Raw genomic sequence first — 20,177 nt, 5'->3', positions numbered from 1 at the left:
ATACGTTTTGTTGTGTGTGTGTGTGTGTGTGTGTGTGTGTGTGTGTGTGTGTTTTGGTTTTTCTTTATTAAAAAAAAGTACACTCTCTCTTTTTTTTTTTCTTCACTTTTGAATGTTTTGAGCAATATCCCTTGTGATAGCATGGGCAGTGATGGGTACTGTTTACCGGGATATCTGGGGCTGCTTTTACAAGCATCTAATCAAACCGAAATTGGTTTGATCAGATGCTGTTACAAGTCTGTAATGGCTTGTAAACAACAAACCGGAAGTGACAGAATTCTCATTGTTTCTGGTTTCATAGACCATAGAGGTGATTGGGGAACTTCTGTTCCTCCTTATCTCTATGGTCACCGTCTTCAGTTACGGGCTCCCCGGTAGAACAGGAGAGCCCAGAAAGGCAGTGGAAAGTGGCAGGTGGCCTTTAAGTCACATTTTAAAAGCGGTGCAGTGGCTCTACAGCCATGACTGCACCTATGGCCTGAGTAGAACCACTTCAACCCAAGGATGTACGGATACGTCCTACAGGCAGAAAGTGGTAAACCGCTTTACAATTAGAAGCAAGTGGTACAAATCTTACATAAATATGTTCTCATCTACAGTATATATAAAGTTAGATCAGGACACTCGACTGCCTGTGCTTTCAAAATATCAGGGTTATTTTGTATCACCTGTTTTTACTTTTGTACAAAAGCATATCCTGTCTTTATCATGTTGGAACCTTTCATTGGTTCGTTTGTTGGACTATTGTGATGTAAGATATTTTTTCACTGTATCTAATTGCTTTACTCTTGACTTAAATAAAGAATTTGTAAAAAAAAAAAAAATGGAGATATGAGTGTTCAGGTACTTAATATCTTCTATATATACATAGCTAAATAGCTAAGCTATTATATATAATAGCTTCCATATATACAATATATGAGATATTAAAGGGGTGTAACCCTTACATGTTCATAGAAAACACTTGTTTATAAAAGTGGGGATTCTCAGTTTGCATATATTGCAATACATATTCAAGCTGGCCATCAAAGTGATCCATCTCTGGTCATTTCCTATCTTGAGATCACCATCCTCTTATTTGCTACCAATCTGAGGCAACAGACACAGCTGGAGATGAAATGTACTCTAGACCAAAGTTCAGCGATGCACATCCTCAATGGGAAAAAATACAGGGTTTAGGAGGGTAGACAGCACTATCAGGTAAACAGTTATCTATGCACACAACCAGGTGTCCCCAAAGAAACTACCAAAACAATCAATTTATAATACAAAGGGGGGGGGCTACAGCACAGTAACAATAACTTAATAGCTTTATCAAAAAATACAATATGCTGTTAATACTTATTACTTTTTTTTTCAGGAAATGGATGCTGATGCCTTTGAGAAAAAGTATAATACGCTTGGGTTGGACATACTTCGGACTCAGGAGCTATATTGTCATGACGTTCTCAAATTATTGCCTGGACAAGTGGCAGTGATCAGTAATGGACGGGTAAGATTGTTAAATAGGTTAGGTTCAGTATTCTCTAGTTTATAATGTCTTTTGAGAATTTTAATTTAATTATAAATATCACTTATCAGTTCTTTGAGTCCCAGAGTGGCAACTCCTTCCTTTCCTCCAGGCCTCAACTGTGATTCCATTAAGGCAGCTTATGTATTACAAAACTTACCAATGACACATTTATTATGTGCTTCATATATACCTTTGTCATCACTGGCAGGCCTTCAGTGTACTTTGGGGAGTTTGAGGTTTTCCTCCGTCCCTGAGCGCTTCAGTTTCTGGTTAGCCTGTGGTCATCTAAAATTTTAGTCAGCAATAAGACGTGTGCTCTGATCTAACCCTGAACACACCCAAAGTTTGCGTACTTCATAGCAAAACCTAAGGACTTCTGACCACAAGCACGTGGTTCTCCTTTTTGTCCACTGAGAGACACATAAATTCTTAGACTGCCTGTACTGCTTCCTACATAAGAAATGAACACTTCCAGGATAACCCTGCCCACAAGTGTATTTGGGAGAGTACATATACTTCAGCTCTTCTGTTTGTTTGGAAGTTTTTTTTTTTTTTTTTTTTACTCTTAACAGCTGCTGGCTGATTCACATCATATATTTTAAATCCTGGAGCCTGTCCATTTAGCCAATGAGCAATGGTTCTAAGTTGTGGAGGTCTCTCCAGTCAGTCATTGAACGCAAGATTTTCCAGTTTATCCCTGAATTTCTTGAAATTTCCCCAGTCATCTGTAGCTGCTTGTAGAATTACCTCTCTCCAGTCTCTCTGCTCACAGAGACAGCAGCGGAATCCATTGGCTCCTTATGCTGTCAGTCATATCCTGTGAGTGGGGATCAGGGCTTAACCGCACAGTGTGTGTCAATAGTTGTACACAGCCTGGCTTGGGATTGAGCCCACAGGTGTGCCACCATAGGAAGCCATTTTCTATGGTGGTGCACTGACAAGAGGAAGAGCCTGGAGCTCTGGCGGGGGATCTGAAAAGAGGAGGTTTGGGACTGCTCTCAAAACAATTGCACAGAGCAGGTATATGCTATTTTATTTGTTAAAAAAAATTACATTTACAAAGCTTCTGTGGATTTTTAAGTAGTTGTTCCCAAGCAGCATGATGTCCATATTGTCTCCTCTCCTGATAAAGCCAGCACAGACATGCTGGACCTTTCTCGTTTGGTCAGGATCCCTTTGTTGATCCATTATTAGATTCGGATTCTGTGTCTTTTTTTGAAGAAATAATCCTTGTGAGGGATTTCAGTCTGCAACTATTATACCAATATCAGTTTTCTTAATCCTACATCTTGGGACACAGGATGCATATTCAGGAACATTGGATTATGCTGCTGCCTTCTTTAGATTGAATAATGGCAAAACAAAGCTTTGAAGACAACCCTCTCCCAACCCAGCATGATCTTTTTTTGCTATTGCTCAGGGAGAACAGATGTTGTCATCCTTAATTGTAAGCTTCTTCATTTATTGTAGCTTTTGTCAGGATATTTTTCTACTAGCAAAATTTTTCAGTTGCTACAGAGCCACTGGGGCTCATTATGCAGTTTTTTTGTATTGACTGATACTCGGCATAGCTTTACCCTTACAGGTTTTGGTGAGTAACCAAGCTCCAACACATCTGAAGTCACACATGTTGTTGCCACAGGTGCCGTGTAAGGACTATAACATGCGGGTCAAAACCCCAACATCTGCAAGTGCCAAGGCATGTTCTGATGTGCATTTCTTTTGTATCTTTCGTTGACTTCCCACAAGGTCCAGGATACTTTCTTCTTGCTGCTGCAGTGACTGGGTCACATATGGCATTAAATCTTCATGCTTCTGCATTGTTCCTGATTTCCCCCTGGAGAATCCCTTGCAAATATAGCTTGGAGGATCATAGGAGCAAGAGTCCTGGTAGCCTGGTCAGCTTGCAGTCTGCTAACAGCGATGGAGGGAGCCTTCCAATGTTGCTTCCAAAGGACCTGGCACCAATATCTCTCCCTGCCTCAGGCTCAGCACTTTTGAATGTTCCTTAGCCTCATCAAGTGTTCTAACCTTTTCCCTAGTTTTATGTAGGGAGTATTTCTCATGTATTATGTATGAATTTGTGGGAAAAATTACAGCCAAAATAGCAACTCACAACACAGGATCTACATGGTTGCTTTCGCCTTTTCCTCTGCAGTCCATCTTTGAATTCCCTTAGGTTGCAGTTGCAAAATTGTACCTTATTCTTATTTGAGGACTTTGTACACCAGGAGTCACAATTTGCAGACATTACTCCAAAGCTTGAGGATACTGTTGTAGTCCTTATTTAAACATTCTACACATGCCTAGGTTTGGAACTGCCTGGGTCAGCTACTAATAGTGACAAGCCTGGGTTCTCTAAAGAGTCCTTTCCCCTTTTAAGTCTTTTCCATTGTATTCCCTACTGTATCCAGTCCTGTATAGGGATTGGCCTTACCAGGGAAGGGTATTTGTTGCTCCTAAGACTTTTGCCCACCAATACCTTTATGGAGGAGGCGTTCCTGAAGAACTGGTCTGTCCCCATTTTGAATCCAAAAATTTCTTGTACTAACAATAGTCTGACTGTCCCTGTTGTAGACTTTTCCATTGGTTCCTTGCAGGTCCTGCCCTGAAGCATGCCATTGTTAATATGTCCATCTGCCAGATCCTAGCTGTCTGGTTTAAGGCTATGTCCAGGAATCCTTGATCTATCCTGCTGGATCTTTTTGTCCGTTAGAAATTGGAGCTCATGTCTGTGGCCTACTCTGTTTTGTGGGGTGAGAAGTAGGTATTATACACCAAATATCCAGAATGTGCCTCCTTTTGGTACACATAGGAAGGACCCTTTGGTTCTAATGTTGGTCTTCAGAGTATCAGTGCAGGCAATAGCACTTGCGTATGCCTTAGCAGTTCTTATTAGAGCTTATCACTTCTTAGTAAAGGCCTTAATACAGCAGGTCGCTCACATTTTTTCTCCTCTTCAATCCATAGTGACTCCATGGGACCTCGGCCTGGTTCTATTAGCTTTTCAAAGACTGCCCCTTGACCCTATTAAGAATATTTCTTACTTGGAAGATTTCCTTCCTTGTCGCCATCGCCTCTGCAGGGCAAGTTTTGGAGTTGGCCAACTTATTGTGTAAATAACCCTTTCTTGTGCTTCACAAAGATGATGCTGTTTTGAGGCCCATGGCCTTTTCCTTCCCAGAGTGTTTTTTTTCTTTCCCCCTAATCAGGACGTTGTTTTACCATCACTTTGTCTTGTTGCTACAAATCCTAAATGGGATTTCCCTTCATTGTGTGGATATATGTGCTGTTTGAGTTCATCTACAGCCCACTTTCAACAGTCTGACTTTGTCATTCATGAAGTTCCCCATAAGGGACAGCCTGCTGCTTGTTCCACTATTGTCTCATGTGCAATAAACAAGAATATTCTCTACTATGCTCATATCCTCAAATAAAAATTAAACATGATTCAATGAAGTGTCTGTTGTGCTTCAGTAAAGTCTCTGTGCATATAAATTGTCTAAGTGTTTTCAGTTATTCACAGTGTAATGCACAATTCCTTCAAACGTATTAAAGTGTACATACTCAAAAAAGTGCTCTATTTGCAACAATCCGTGCCATAGTGTTCCCGAAATCTATCACCATAAACACAGAACACTCACCAGATTTATGACTACCTATCACAAGTGAGTCATACAGCGCTTAGTATCATGGATAACCACCATCAGCCTTCTCCTTCTTGGGCCAGCTGCACTCTTTCCTTTTAAATGTTTCACACAACATGTAGGGAGAGATGGAAGCAGACTACCATCGTGTGAAATCTTTAAAACCTTTTATTTATTAAAAACTATTTCCACAATGCCCATTCACATTGTTAGATGCATACTCTTGCACCAGGATAAAAACGCATGTTACATCATAAGCATAGGGTAAACACGGATCTGGTTCTAGGCTCTCTTACCACCACCTTCTCCTGTATTAACCACTTCTGGTGTCGCTGTGTGGGACGAGGTCCCTTCCTGCTACGCCCCAATGTAGCATTTCATCTTCTTGTCGTTCTCAAGAGGCACAGCAGGAATTCCTCCTGCCCTTCATTAAATACTGCACCATTAACCATTTGTTTACTCCTCGATTGGTTCATCCAATCTTTGCATGTATGGGACCCAGTTTCATGACGTGTCTATTAGCTGGCTCAATCACCAATAAAACGCTCTAAGCACCTCTTCCACATCCCCTCATACATTTTATAACACCAATGCATTACACATATCGATCATGATGTCCTACTATAGACCATATTATACATTTCAGTAATTTGTAATAAAGCAATTAAAATCAATATCATGGCCAAATGTTTAAGAAACAGGATAGTGAGAAATGTACTGCGCCCCCTAACCCCACCCGAGTAAAAAAGTAACTTTCCAAGATTTAAAAGTATAGGTGTAAAAGATGTGTCCCTTGTAGGACAAGTAATCATAAGGAGAGGAAAAGAACACATTTCAAGCCAAATAGAACTGGGAAGGTATATGACATCAAACATTTGATTACATGCAAAAGTACGCATGTCACCTATGTACTGGAGTGCAGTTGTGGACTCCAGTATGTAGGGCGTACAACCAGACAATTAGAGATCAGAATAAGTGAACAATTGAACAACATAAAAAACAGTGTGTCAAAACATTTTAAAAAATATAATAAAGATGCCAGTCATTTGGTATTTTATGGTATTGATAAGGTCCACAAAAACTGGAGAGGGCAAGATAAGAAGAAACAGATATCTCAAAATGAAACAAAATGGATTCATTTATTAGACACTTTAATACCAGCAGGATTAAATATAGATATTGATCTTAATTGCTTTATCACACATTATTGATATGTATAACATGGTCTATGGTATGACATCATGATTGATATGTGTAATGCATGGGTGTTATGTATGAGGGGATGTAGAAGAGTTGCTTAGAGAGGTTTATTGCTGATTCAGCTAGTTAATAGACCCATCATGAAGCTGGGTCCTATACATGCAGAGATCGGTTGAACCAATCGAGGAGTAAACAAATGGTTAATGGTGCAGTATTTAATGAAAGGGATGAGGACTTCCTGCTTTGCCTCTTGAGAATGTCAGGAAGATGAAACGCCAAGCATTGGGGCATAGCAGAAAGGGGCGTCAACCCACACAGCGACACCAGAAGTGGTTAACACAGGAGAAGGTGGCGGTGAGAGAGCCTAGAACCAGATCCGTGTTATCCCTATGTTTATGATGTAACATGCATTTTTATCCTGGTGCAAGGGTATGCACCTAACATTGTGAGGGGACATTGTGGAAAGGTTTTTAATAAATAAAAGGTTTTAAAGATTTCACACCATGGTAGTCTCCCTCCATCTCTCCATATGTGTTGTGTGAAACATTTAAAAGGAAAGAGTGCAGCTGTCCCAAGATGAAGGTTGATGATGGTTATCCATGATACTAAGCGCTGTATGACTCACCTGTGATAGGTAGTCATATAAATCTGATGAGTGTTGTGTGTTTATGGTGGAGGATTTCAGGAATACTATGACACTGATTGTTGCAAATTGAGCACTTTTTTGAGCATGGACACTTTAATGCATTTGAAGACATTGTGCATTATACTGTGAATAACTGAAAACACTTGGACACTTTATATGCACAGAGAGGCTTTATTGAGGCACAAAGGACACTTCATTAAATCATGTTTAATTGTTATTTGAGGATATGGGCATTGTAGCGAATATGCTTGTTTATTGCATCTGTTTAAACAAAAAGCAATAGTGCTGTATAAAAGATAGGGTATATATAAGGGCTGATATGATTAGTATAGCACTTGGTACAGCAGCTGTGGTGAATTAAGGGATCACACCCAAAATGCTGGTTCACATTATTTAAATTGTTCCACTATTTGTAGGTGTAATTCCACTGCTCATCATTCAAGCTTGTAACCTCAAGCAAGGTTACCCCTTTCATGGTCACAGGAAAGTGCATTTACTGAATACGTTTGTGCTTCAAGGGGTTTTCAGCAGCAGGCTCCTCTGTTAATATGTTAATTACGTTTTACTAGGTGGATGTTCAGGCCCCAGCTGATGGCAGCTCTGTAGGCTCCATTCAGCCAACTCTATTAACTGCTTTGTCTTTTGTGGGCTGTTACCTTTGTTTACTCTGTTAGAAAAGACACTAAACCTACAAAAATGCACAATATGTGTTACAGAATAAAAAGAGTTCATATTCCTAAAGTGCTTAGTGCTATATGAAGAGTTTCAAAACCCAGTATATAGCAATACAATAAAAAAAAATTCAGTACATATACACATCTCAAAAATTCATAAAGTGTCTAGTGCTGTAGTGCAATCGTGATTCACACAAAATAAGTCCCCAAAAGCTTAGCACTGTCCAAAAAAAGTCATAAAGTGTCCAAAGCGTTCAAATTTATATTGGAGGTGCTGTCTGTTTAAATCCAAACTTCCTCAGATCCTCCATGACAAACCACAATGTTCTCAATTATTTTTTGCAAGTAAAAATCTTATTTCTTAACTGTACTGCAAAGGGCACATGAAATGGGTAGACTGGAATGGATAATTGCTCCATTTCCAGGTGATTAAACAATCACAAATAGCAAAGCTTAACTCAGCCCTGCTTAATCCCCTCCCATTCCTAGCATTGCTTCAGGTTTGTACTAGTGTCCTTAAGTCTGGGCTTAAAATTTTGAGTCTAGACCTACTAGCCAGGCACATACCTTACTCTCCACCAGTTGCCCCACCCAACCTTGCCCAGGTCCGCCTCCAACCCCACCCCTGACCTGTCCCCCTACCCTGCCCCCAACCACGCCCCCTTAAAGCTTATTAAATTACTTTTTTCTTTAGAATAAACAGTCCAAAATATAAAAAACTGCAATTATAACATAGCTTTATTATGTCAATTTAAACATAACAGCAATAGCTTAATAGCAATAGGTTGCAATCAAAATATCAAGTTTTACAGCTTTAAACCTGTAGTGAACATTTTGTATTTTTTTGTTTATCTCCTGCATCTTTAAAAAGATACTTTTTAATATGACGATATGATTTTTGTTAGTGAGCACATATTTTCAGTTATTATTGCAGTTTTTCCTTAAACTGATTTTTGTATAATACTTTTATATTTTTGTTATTTATTAAAGACCAGTTGTATTTTAGCAGAAAATTGTACAAAGAAAATCAATTTGTTTTGGAACAGTAAATAACAAGTGTCTTACAGTTTATTTTGTAGCCCTATGCTCAGAGGTATACTGCAGTATACTAAGTCCACTGAGCTCTGTGTGAGGGCAGTGCAGTGGTTTCTCTACAGTGATCCCCCAAGGCAGTGGAGAGCGGACCTCTCCTCGAGTCCCCTGCGGCAGTGGAGAGGGTGTCTCCTCTCAGCGGAGGAGAGCGGACCTCTTCTGCACCTGTCCCCTTAGTGTAATGGCGGTGCCAAAGAAACCAGAAGTTGGAAACCGGAACTCGGTTTCACAATGAGGCTTGGAGCGCAGGTGCAGCCGCTCCATCCATCATCTGTGCTCGCCACACAAGAATTTCTCCTCGCATTTTGCGAGCGGGTGAGCGGCTTTTTAAAGCCCTACCTTAAGTGATGGACATGCCTCTCTGAGAAAGTTTCTGCTTCTGTTGTGCTATCCATATCTTCTCACATCCAGCTTCAACCACAAACTGGACAGATTTGTGTCCAGGACCAGAGATCCTTGAGCATTTGCAATGAATGCCTTTGTAACTCTGGGAACAGTTCTATCTCATGTATGCGTTTCCCCCTCTCAAACCCCTACTTTTTTTGCTTTGCAGGATAGAATGGGACGGCATCTAGGTTATTATCATTGCACCAAATTGGCCCAGGAGGGTATGATACCCTAACATGGATCAGACTCCTAACAGACCCTCCGTATCCTCTTCCGGCAAGTAGGAATGAACTCAGGTGTGTTTTGGAATATTAGTCCTTAACCATCTGAGCTGTCCCATCAGGATGCTGTCACCGCACACCACCAATTTTAAGCAGCTGAGGCATTCCCTGCCCCACTTCATGTACAGTGTACAAGGGGAGTGTATACATGCGGCTGCATGTTTGGGAATGCCTCGACCACTTAGACTGGAAGTGTACAGTTCCGGGCAGGATAGCGTTGATGGATTAGGACTAAGATCTCAACACTGCTGAGCTCATCCCTACCAGCAAGGTTTACCACAACACCTGGTATGACAAGTCAGGCTTAGATAAATTCTGGGCCCTGAGGACCATTTAAGGGTCAGTATCTCACTTGATTGTACTTTTCCAGAGACCGCTAGCTTTGCATTCCTTGGTTGCAGCTTTTGTCCAAGGTGTGGCTCACATTGTACCATATGTACATTCTTCGTTAACTTTGTGAGACCTAAACCTTGTGTTGTCTGTCCTTTTAAAGTCCACCTTTTTAAATGAGTCATTACTCTCCTGTAAGGCTGTCGTTCATATAAAAGAACATCTGGATAGCACTGATAATGACATGACATAGTGTGTCACTAAACCCACAAGAATACAATCTGTGTGTATATGCAGTAATGCATCCTTGTCATATTCAATCTGGCACCTAAGGGGTTCATCCTCAGCATTGTGTAAAAAACCTGGTTGCTCCTTTCAGCCTCTGATTCTCATTTCTTTCGCTGTCCCCAATTCAGCTGCTGATTCTACAGAGCAACGTTGGCAAGCAATGAGCATGTTATGTATTCTCTGTTTCAATACAGGACATTTCCTGTGATTGAAGCTGTGCAGGTCACAAGACTGTGACATCATACATGTGTGTGAATATGCAGATGATGAATGACAGCCCACATCTTCCCTCCTCCTCATGCCACTAACTAGCAAAGTAGGTGGGATAGTGAAAGATTAGCATGGATGTGTAGCTCGTCCCTTACCATGTTGTTGCTGAATAATAAAGTTTGGATTTCAAATATGTACTTGTATGATCATTTTATACAAGAATGTAGTGTTAAATCTATTTTTTTCTACTGTATCATTAAAGACTTTTTTTTCTGGCAGCTGTCATATGAACAATACAGCACCAGTCAGCACTGTCTGAACACAAAGTTCATGGTTTCTCTTCTGATGTACATAGATAAATTAGAGGGGAAGGTAGCTCCTCTTATGGTCTCTCCCAGCACTGGGCTCAGCATAAGATATGAATCCCGTGTCCACTGTATACAGCTATGGCATACAGGTACTCAGCAGTTTAATTTTTTTAAAATAAACTACACAAACATGAATAGCATACTTTGGCAGAACATATAAAGGTTTTTATGGGGTATGTGTTTGGTGAAACTTTAACATGTCCTTAGATCAAAATGCCTCAAAATTGATATGGTCCAGAAACATTGAAACAAAATAGAGGTGAATAAAGCACCTTGACCAAATGGCTTACACCCACATCTATGAGTTCAGCTTTCTTATTTTGAAGCCATTATTTCCAATTTTTAAAAGCTCTGTAACGACCAAGTTGGTACCACTAGATTAGCGCAAGGCCAATTGGTGCCTATATTTATAGAGGTATCAAAGTTTTTACTTTGAAACCGTAGACCAGCTAGTTTTAACATCTATAGTTGGAAAGATATTTGCACGTTTGATAAATATGAGTTTGGATTCACAAAGAGTGATGTTGTCAAACTAATCTGCTGTCATGTTATGAGGATGTTAGTAAAAACTTAGCCAAAATGGTGGCTGTGGATATAGTATATTTGGACTTTTTAGAAGTGTTTGACACCGTTCCCCACACAAATCTTAAAGTTAAAGTTTGGAAAATTAGATTTGTAAATCGAAAGAAAGCTAGCTAAAAGACAGTGTTCAGAGAGCAATTATTAACAACTCATACTCTGAAAGGTTTTTTTCGGCACCAGGCCTCAGTAGCCCAGTTATGTAAGGCTGACTCCTGGTCATCTATTCATACCTGCTCAAAGTTCTACAAGGTAGATGCCCAGTCTGCTGCGGATGCAGCTTTCGGCTGCAAGGCTCTTGCAGCAGCACTCTGAAGTCTTGGAATGAATTACAAGGTACAGGCCACCCTCACTTCCATTCCTTTGTTACACTGCGTTGCATGTTACAAAACTAAGATCCCGTGGAATGGGAGAGGGATATAGCGGAGGCACTCAAGGGGCGTGTCCTCAATAGATCTTGCTTTAATGGCATATTTATTGCAGTCCAGATTCTGAGGGACAGGGGTGTCTCTATCTGTGACTCCTATGATGCTAAAAGCTGGGAACACTGCTTCCCATATGGTCTGTTTTCTGATGTGGAAAGCATACCTTATTTGGTGGTGGGTCTTTGGACACTTTTTTTTTTCTTCTCCTGAAGTCCTCGAAGACCTGAGCTGCAGCACCAGGTGTCACCTCTAGTACTGGCATAGGAAGGGGACAGGCGTCAAGCCTTGAGTTCTGGCCCATGGAATTTAGTGGGTGGAGTTCCAAGTCCTGTCACAAGGAGTGCAGATACTGAAATCTGGGGTTTTTAAAGGAGCCTTTATGTACCACTGTGTCATCTGCACCATGAATACAGGAGTAGAGGCAGCATTAGTGGCAAACAGCTCTAGTACGGTAAGTGAGAAGCTTCACTTATACTGTCTGCTTACCTGTTTTAAGGTGTTGTGGTTTACTGCCTCCTATTCTTATTGTTGGGCTCTTGGACCTTTAATTCTGCTTCCTTTATCTTCCCATCTTCGTTTGGCAGGGTTGTATTTTTCCTCAAAGGTCTGCTGTTTCCAGGGGTTATGGGCTGGACCTTTTGCTGACTTTCAGGCCCAAGTTTAGATATGTGTTTCGTGTATCACTAAACTTGAAAACAATTAGAGGAAGCCAATGTGTCAAAAATGTTTGGGAGGAATCCTCTTTTCAGTACTTTAGGTATTTGCTCTTTCACCCTAAACTCCCGAGCCAACCACCTTTTGTGCCATCTGATTGCATTCTTGGTCATTTTGAAACAAAAGAGGAGGATGCAGATTCTCTCTGAGCTAAGCGAGGCTAATTTCTTAGAAAAAGGGAGAACACAGGTTAAGGAAATGAGATCTTCTAGGTACAGAGCTATCATTGAAAGATATTGACAATTTCCCAAGAGCTATGGGACACTTGACATTTCAGAGGAGAGCGTGTCCTTGTTTCTACCTTATTGCATGTATCAGAACCGTAAGGAAAATAAGGGTTGTGTCTTTCCTGTTCAAAGTACACGCAAATATTCCATCAGGAAGGAGTGACTTAAATTGGGAAGGGTTTAAATAGTAGATTCCCTTTTAATGGGGACCCAGAACTTCCATGAAACAAAGTTTACACTGCCTTTTCTCAAGTTTACAAATCCACAGATTTATGCTTTGACAACATGGGTATCCTTAAAGGCCCCATGAATAAAAGATGGATATGTTGCTGAAGATTAGTTAGGAATCCACCCACACAAATCTCTGTTTAATGCAACAGGCTTCATTGGTGATGCCTGCTTTGTCGACAACTCTTATTAATTTCTCCCATAGAAACTTGTGGTTTAGAACTTCTGTCTGCGGTCAAGCTTGTAAAGTCTGCTTTGTGTCCTCCCTTTCACTGGAGATTTGCTTTTTGTACTGGCCTGGCAGCCTTGTTAGATTTCATGGGTGATAGGAGAGGTTTTTTTTCTCACTTAAAAAAAGAAAGTCACACCTAAGTGTTTCCTAGGCAACCAAAAGAGCCATGCCAAAACCCTATGGAGCCCAGCTAGAGGAAATCATGGCATGGACAAAAGAGTCAATACAAAGGAGGGACTTTTTTTTTTTTTTTTTTTTTAACCCTCCTGCACAAACCAGCAAAGCCAAATGACTTGCTGGGTTTGGTGGGGGAAGGTTAGTGCTCTTCCTTCTGAAGTAGAAAACCATAACCCCCATTATTTTACATTCAGTGGTTCATACTTAAAGGTTACCATGTGACATTTTCTTACAGACCTTCCCTAATTTTGTTTTCTCTCCAGCGTCACCTCAAAGAGATCCTACAAAGGCCTCAACGTTCACCTTATTTTGCAAGTACCCACCTAGGTTTCAAATCTTACAGTTTGATGTTTTGCCTTATTTTTAACTTCTTCAACCTGAAGTCTCTGAGCTATTTCTGGCAGTTTATTGGAAGGTGAACATTTTTTTTACACCAGTTGCGAGCCCTTCTTTTTCCTTTGTGCTCCAGATCTTCACTAAAGTGATGATGGAAGCAATAGCACACCTAAGGCTTTGGGGAGTTGACGATCTTCTCTTTTATGTAACATTGGAAGACCAGTTTAAGAAAGGTCTTTCAAAAGCCTTAACCTACCTTCAGGAGTTACGTTGGATTTTAAACTGGGTAAAATCTAGCCTGACTCCATCACAGTAGAGCATGTTCCTGAGATATTTGGTAGACTCCATACTACAAAAAATCTACTGTTTTCTGTTGCAACAGCCATTCAGTGCAGTATGCCTGTTTCCCTTTGCATGGCATTGTCTCTAGTGAGTCTGATATTCTCCTTCATCCCGATGGCTGAATTAATCCCACCTGAGGAAAGAGCCTACTGGACAGAGTGAATGAAACCCTTCTTTCTAGTACAAATAATGTCACCAGAGCTCTATATAGCAAAACTTGTAAAAGTTTTCTTTTTTGGAAAAGAACCCATCATAATCAGATTTTTTTTTAAAGGCCTTTCATTTAAAGTCTTTCCTATTTGGGGTCTCTCTCCTTTTGAACCCACAGACCCTTCAAAGTTCATAATTATCAGGATGGCCCTGCTGGTGGTTACTTTGGCTAGGTGCATAAATGCAGCCCTGTCTATAAAACAACCCTAGAGCTTGTGTTGCTCTACTTCTGTTTTCACCCTTCTAACGTGAAAGAGGAAACATTTAATTTTTTTTTATGTCAGTTATCTTGAGTTTTGGTACCTGGAACACTCTCCTGAAACTGGTAAGTTCTTACTTTTCCCCTGTTGTCTATCCAGGACAGCACTTGATAGGATAACAGAGTTTGACAGTAGCTATTTCCAGAAGTATTCCAAGAAATCAGGGAGTTCTTCCCTAATATAATATGTTGTTTGAATGTCTTTCAGTTACATTCCACAGTTTGTGGACAAAATACTGATGGACTGTTCTTTGAGACTAAGATTGATGGTGTGAACCTCCTGCGCTCCCAAGTGTTATTTGAAATTTTTTTAAACAAAATAAATATGTGTCTAAATCCCAAAGAAAGCTGCTAACATCAAATCATATACCAGTGACCATATACAATGAAAGTAATAAGGGATGCAGCGCTACATTCAAATAATGCAACTATGTGAATGAGGGATCTTAAATCAACAAATTAAGTGAAATTAGATACCAATGGCAACATTAATAATACATATCAATACGTGCTCGTTAAATATCATTAACACAAATAAAGTAAATAGCTCAAAACTTGTGAAAAACATGTATGAAAAACACCATCCATATATATATGAATGAAGCAAAAATACACATATATATGGTGCAATCCCACGTGCCTATTGTGAAGTGAAATGATGGTAATAATAGTACAAACAAAATGAAATCTCAAAGTCCAAAAAATATATATACTAATGGTGACAAAACAGTAAATGGTGCTTCCAAATAATACTGTTAGTGACCATAGGTGAAACTCGTGCAAATTTCTGAGTGCGTCCAAATCTGAGAATCCAACCACCATCTGGATTAGCCTCTCACCTCATCCCTTCGACCCTTGCGGATCAAAGAGCAGTAGTGGATCCCTCTCACGGATCCTCCAGGCAATGAAACACTCCAAGGGCAGTTTTCTCAGACCAATATTCCCACACTGGCTCTTCTCCAGGAAAAGTTGTAGTATCAATCTCTCAAATGAGACAAAGGAATCCTCCCATAGTGTAGTATATTTAATTATACCATAGGGACAAACAGCATTTTTTGCATTACACTTACGTAGCAGCCAGTTCAAGAACTGGCTGCTACGTAAGTGTAATGCAAAAAATGCTGTTTTTGAGAGATTGATACTACAACTTTTCCTGGAGAAGAGCCAGTGTGGGAATATTGGTCTGAGAAAACTGCCCTTGGAGTGTTTCATTGCCTGGAGGATCCGTGAGAGGGATCCACTACTGCTCTTTGATCCGCAAGGGTCGAAGGGATGAGGTGAGAGGCTAATCCAGATGGTGGTTGGATTCTCAGATTTGGACGCACTCAGAAATTTGCACGAGTTTCACCTATGGTCACTAACAGTATTATTTGGAAGCACCATTTACTGTTTTGTCACCATTAGTATATATATTTTTTGGACTTTGAGATTTCATTTTGTTTGTACTATTATTACCATCATTTCACTTCACAATAGGCACGTGGGATTGCACCATATATATGTGTATTTTTGCTTCATTCATATATATATGGATGGTGTTTTTCATACATGTTTTTCACAAGTTTTGAGCTATTTACTTTATTTGTGTTAATGATATTTAACGAGCACGTATTGATATGTATTATTAATGTTGCCATTGGTATCTAATTTCACTTAATTTGTTGATTTAAGATCCCTCATTCACATAGTTGCATTATTTGAATGTAGCGCTGCATCCCTTATTACTTTCTTTGTTCTTTGAGACTGCTTTTTAACCACCTCCTGCCTGCCATATTGGAAAATGACAGATGTGCGGGAGCTCTCCTGTTCAAACAGATACTGCAGGTTATCCTCTCCTCATGTTGACAACATGTGTAGAGAGGAGAGCCGATAAGCTGCAAGAGGAGACTCAGAGGAGACATCTACACTGATCATCAGTGCCCTGATTAAGATTGCAGCCCCATCAGTGCCGCTTCTCGGTGTCCATCAGTGGTGCCCATCAGTATCCATCAGTGATGCCTGTCAGTGCCTCCTATCAGTGCAGCCTCATCAGCGCACATCAGTGAAGGAGAAACGTTACGTATTTTCAGTCTTTTTTTTGTTTAGCAAAACATTTAAAAACTGTTGTGATTAAATACCACCAAAGAAAACTTTGTCTTTGGGTACAGTGTTGCATGACCATGCAATAGTCATTCAAAGTGCGGCAGCTCTGAAAGCTGAAAATTGGCCTGGGCCGAGAGGGGGTAAAAGTGTTTGTGTTTCCTGCCTTCTAGAAAACTTAGGAGTAGAGTTATTGGTATGTCTAACTCTGATTTTCAGTGGCACCTGGAGTTTCATTATGTGGCATGAATGCAAGCTCTTACTAGCCCACTGGAGGATCTAAACATCATCTGGAGAGCCCCTACTCCCTACAAATGTAGCGTTGCTGCCATATGCTGTAATTGACAGCTCACTAGGCTGTCAATTTCAAAGCCTGGTCTTCCCCTCTGCTCTCACAGCCCTCCCACTTTGATGTTTCAGAGAGGTCTGTCTGATGTCACGGACGTTCTGATACTAGTCTTCCTCCCAGTATCGATTAAGGGCCACCTGCAGTTGCAAAGAGGCCTGTCCATCATACCCTCTTCCTCCTCTGAGTAGAACTGTTAGCTGCCACAGATATGAATGTAAAAGCCCAGGATTTTTCTAATGTTGCAGAAACTGGGGCTTATCTGTAGCCTGAAGGTGCAGAACTTAAGACTGATCTCGGGTCTATGGCCTTCCATTGCTCACTGGTATACCAGTTGGCCAATGCTCGTTGACTGACACTTAATGTTGAAAAGGTTACTAATCCCTGAAGTTAAAGAATAAAACAAAGTCTACAGAACCTAAGCATTAGGAAAGTAAATATACAGCCTCTCAGAGGAAGTATAGTATGCAATAAAAGGTTTATCATAAACAAGTAACGTCTTGTTCACACATACTGTGGTGTCCTGCATTTTACTGTAATGGATCAATTCAGGTCACCATTAGCACACACAGAAAACAGTTGTTTTCTATGTGTCTTGTTCACACTGCAATGCAGGCCAGAGGTGCTGTGCAGTGAGCTGCAATAAAATATAGACGTGCTGCATATCTCAGCACACTGGAAGGCATTGCAAGTCACCGCACAGCAGCGAAACACCTTGCTGCTATGCAGTGACATGAATGAAGTGTCACTTTGTGTACATCTAATAAAGTTGACAAAAAGGAACTGTGTAATATGATGAAACGCACATCACACTGCTCCCTACCACTGGCTTACTCCAGCCAAACAGACAGCTGCTTGCATATTAAACGTGTTTTAATGTGCAAGCAGTGTGAACAGGCACTTAGCTGTCAAATGTATCAACATGTTTTGACATCCTAGAGAATGGTAATTTTGCAATATCTGGGTTTGCAAAGGTATTTAGTGCCCCCACAGTGGATTTATATCCCTTGTGGCTATTGGGAAATATATTTCATTTTTTTTTTTTTTCACAGGACTTTACCTCTATTAACATGTTTTCCTTTTCCCCATAGAGTGTGACGTAGAATTGGTTCTCTACACCATTTGATTTTTTCTTTTTTTTGTGTGCGCAAGTAAGAGATTTGATTTTAGCAAGTACTGGGAAAGCAAAAGAAAACATGCATATTTTAAAGCTCTTTTTTCCATTGGCAGAGTTTGATTCTTGGATATAGCAGAATTGTTGATTCTTTGTAGTGTTGCAAGAAATATGGCCTAATCATAAGTGTATGCAGTTAAAGAGAGTTAAGTGCTGTGGTTTATGGGCTATCTTGTGCTGCTCTGCATGCCGTTTAACCATAAATAAAGGCTTACAGGCAATTATTACACTGTGCTTTGAACATAATTATGTAAGTCCTTTAATGGATAGTTCAACACTTCAAGTAAATTTAATGCATTTTATCTTCACATTATCATAGAGATATTGATATTTGCATTTTTTTACCCTTTTTTTCTTTTCTTATTTTAAGTTCTTTTCACAATTATTCCTGCAGTGAGCTAAAACAGTTTATATTTTTTTATTTATTGAGTTTTCTGGGAAATGATTTCTGGTCGTTGGATTATGCAGTATATAATGGAACAGAAGTGAAATGGACAGATGGAATCCACAATCTATCAATTTAACAGTCTGTTTTATCTGCAGAATATTCAGTCTTCTGTAGTAAAATGTTTCAGCCTTGTAACCTGAACTGTTGGTAGAATGTTTTATTGACAAAGTCAGCTATTTGTTTGAGCCAATCCTATACTGGCCTGCAGCTGTGGTGTCATAGATTCAGATCCCATCAGGAACCCCAAAGCATACTGGTGGGATGATTGGGTCCTAGATTATACAGTACATGCATTTCTGTGCAAGTTTATGGCAGGAACATTAGATTGCAATCTGAATTTGAGGAGGTGAAGAGCATAATCATTTTTATAGTTTTTTCTTCTGTGCATATATACAAATATTATTAGCAGAGTAGTTCAATACCCTGTTTAGGATAAGTGATCCTTCCATTCTTTGGAAGCTCAATTCTCTAAGCTGTAATGCATGCTTTATTTGTCATAACAATGATTTCTTAGTTGTACAGACTTTTTCATTATTATGAATTGGCTAAATGCAGCTAATTTCAGGTGATTTAACAGTGGCCAAAAAAAAGGCTGCAGGGTCCTCCCCTCATATTACCCCTCCCACTTCCAGCTAGCCTCATTTTTTGCTAATGCCTTCCTTAGGTGATGGACAGCTTCTCCCTGGGAAGAGCTTACCTTTTTTAATTCTTTGTTATCGCACAGCATCCATAAACTTTTTCAGTGACATGTTTATATTACAGATAAAAAAAAAAAAAACTACAAAGATCCTGCGCTTCTGCTAATACTGTGGTATTGGTACTCCTTGGAGGCTTGCTAGCACTGTGAATCATATACCCCTTACCTAAGTAGATAACGGTTCTTTTGTGATTGATACAATGAAGTGCTGTACTCCCATTATATGCATAAATATCATACTCATAAATTTCCAAAATAAAACGTGAAAAAACATATGTGATAAATGATCAAATATCCTGGACAAGTTGATAATTCATCAACTTTTTTACATGTTTTATTTTGATAATAAGAGCATGATATTTATGCATATAATGGGAATGCAGCACTGTATTTATCACGTTTCCATTCAATCACTGACAAGGAATACAAAACCAACTTCGTAGAAGCCCTATTGTCTTATACTGTAAAAAGACTCCAAATGAAGTGTTAATGGCCCATTACTGGTCCCCGTCCAACAGCTTAATGCAAAAGGGGGTGATTCCCTAAATCCAGGAGTGTTTGTAAGGACGGCCAAAGTTATCCCAGGTACAAAGGGGGCTTAGGAAGGAGAGTGGGTAGGGAATGGTAGGGGTAAGGTGGTCCCCTCACAGGGCCAAGTGGGTACTGCTCCCCGAGGGGTATACCATCTCCATGAGAGGGACCAAAGAATTGCAGTTCAGCTGTCAGAGTGTGTTCCTCTAGTCTGGGGGAGAAGAGATTTTATAACATTACTTGCACATTAGGTTTTGTGGTTTTCAAATCTAACCAGGGCATCTATGTCTTTCTACATTTTTCTTCTGTTTTGTACAATTTAGATGTTTGATATTCCATTTGGGGAGTGTCATTAATTTTTGAGTTACACATTTGTTTTGTGGGTGGGCAATTTTCCTTCCACAAGAAAGGAATGTGAGTGCTTGCTGCATTCAGCAGGTGAACTGTTAAAGATGCCTTCTACTTAGGATGTCTGTTCATCAAATGAATTAGGCAAGCTACAGGAGTCTGACTCAGGACTAAAACAGCTGCTTTACA

General features: G+C 40.0%; 1 protein-coding gene across 1 annotated transcript in view; it reads left to right on the top strand.

The window, feature by feature from the left end:
• Positions 1-20,177, top strand: part of UGGT2 (UDP-glucose glycoprotein glucosyltransferase 2) — a gene marked incomplete at its 5' end in the record, with an annotated part of 518,844 nt that overhangs the window by 329,318 nt on the left and 169,349 nt on the right. The window contains one exon of the mRNA XM_089680491.1: positions 1,361-1,492. Coding sequence (XP_089536617.1) covers positions 1,361-1,492 — 132 coding nt within the window. The remainder of the gene's footprint in view (positions 1-1,360; positions 1,493-20,177) is intronic.

Source organism: Staurois parvus, unplaced genomic scaffold, assembly GCF_062004578.1.
Source record: "Staurois parvus isolate SC_StPar_1 unplaced genomic scaffold, SC_StPar_1.0 ptg000243l, whole genome shotgun sequence".
Classification (NCBI taxonomy): Eukaryota; Metazoa; Chordata; class Amphibia; order Anura; family Ranidae; genus Staurois; species Staurois parvus.
This window is presented reverse-complemented; position numbering and strand designations above follow the sequence as displayed.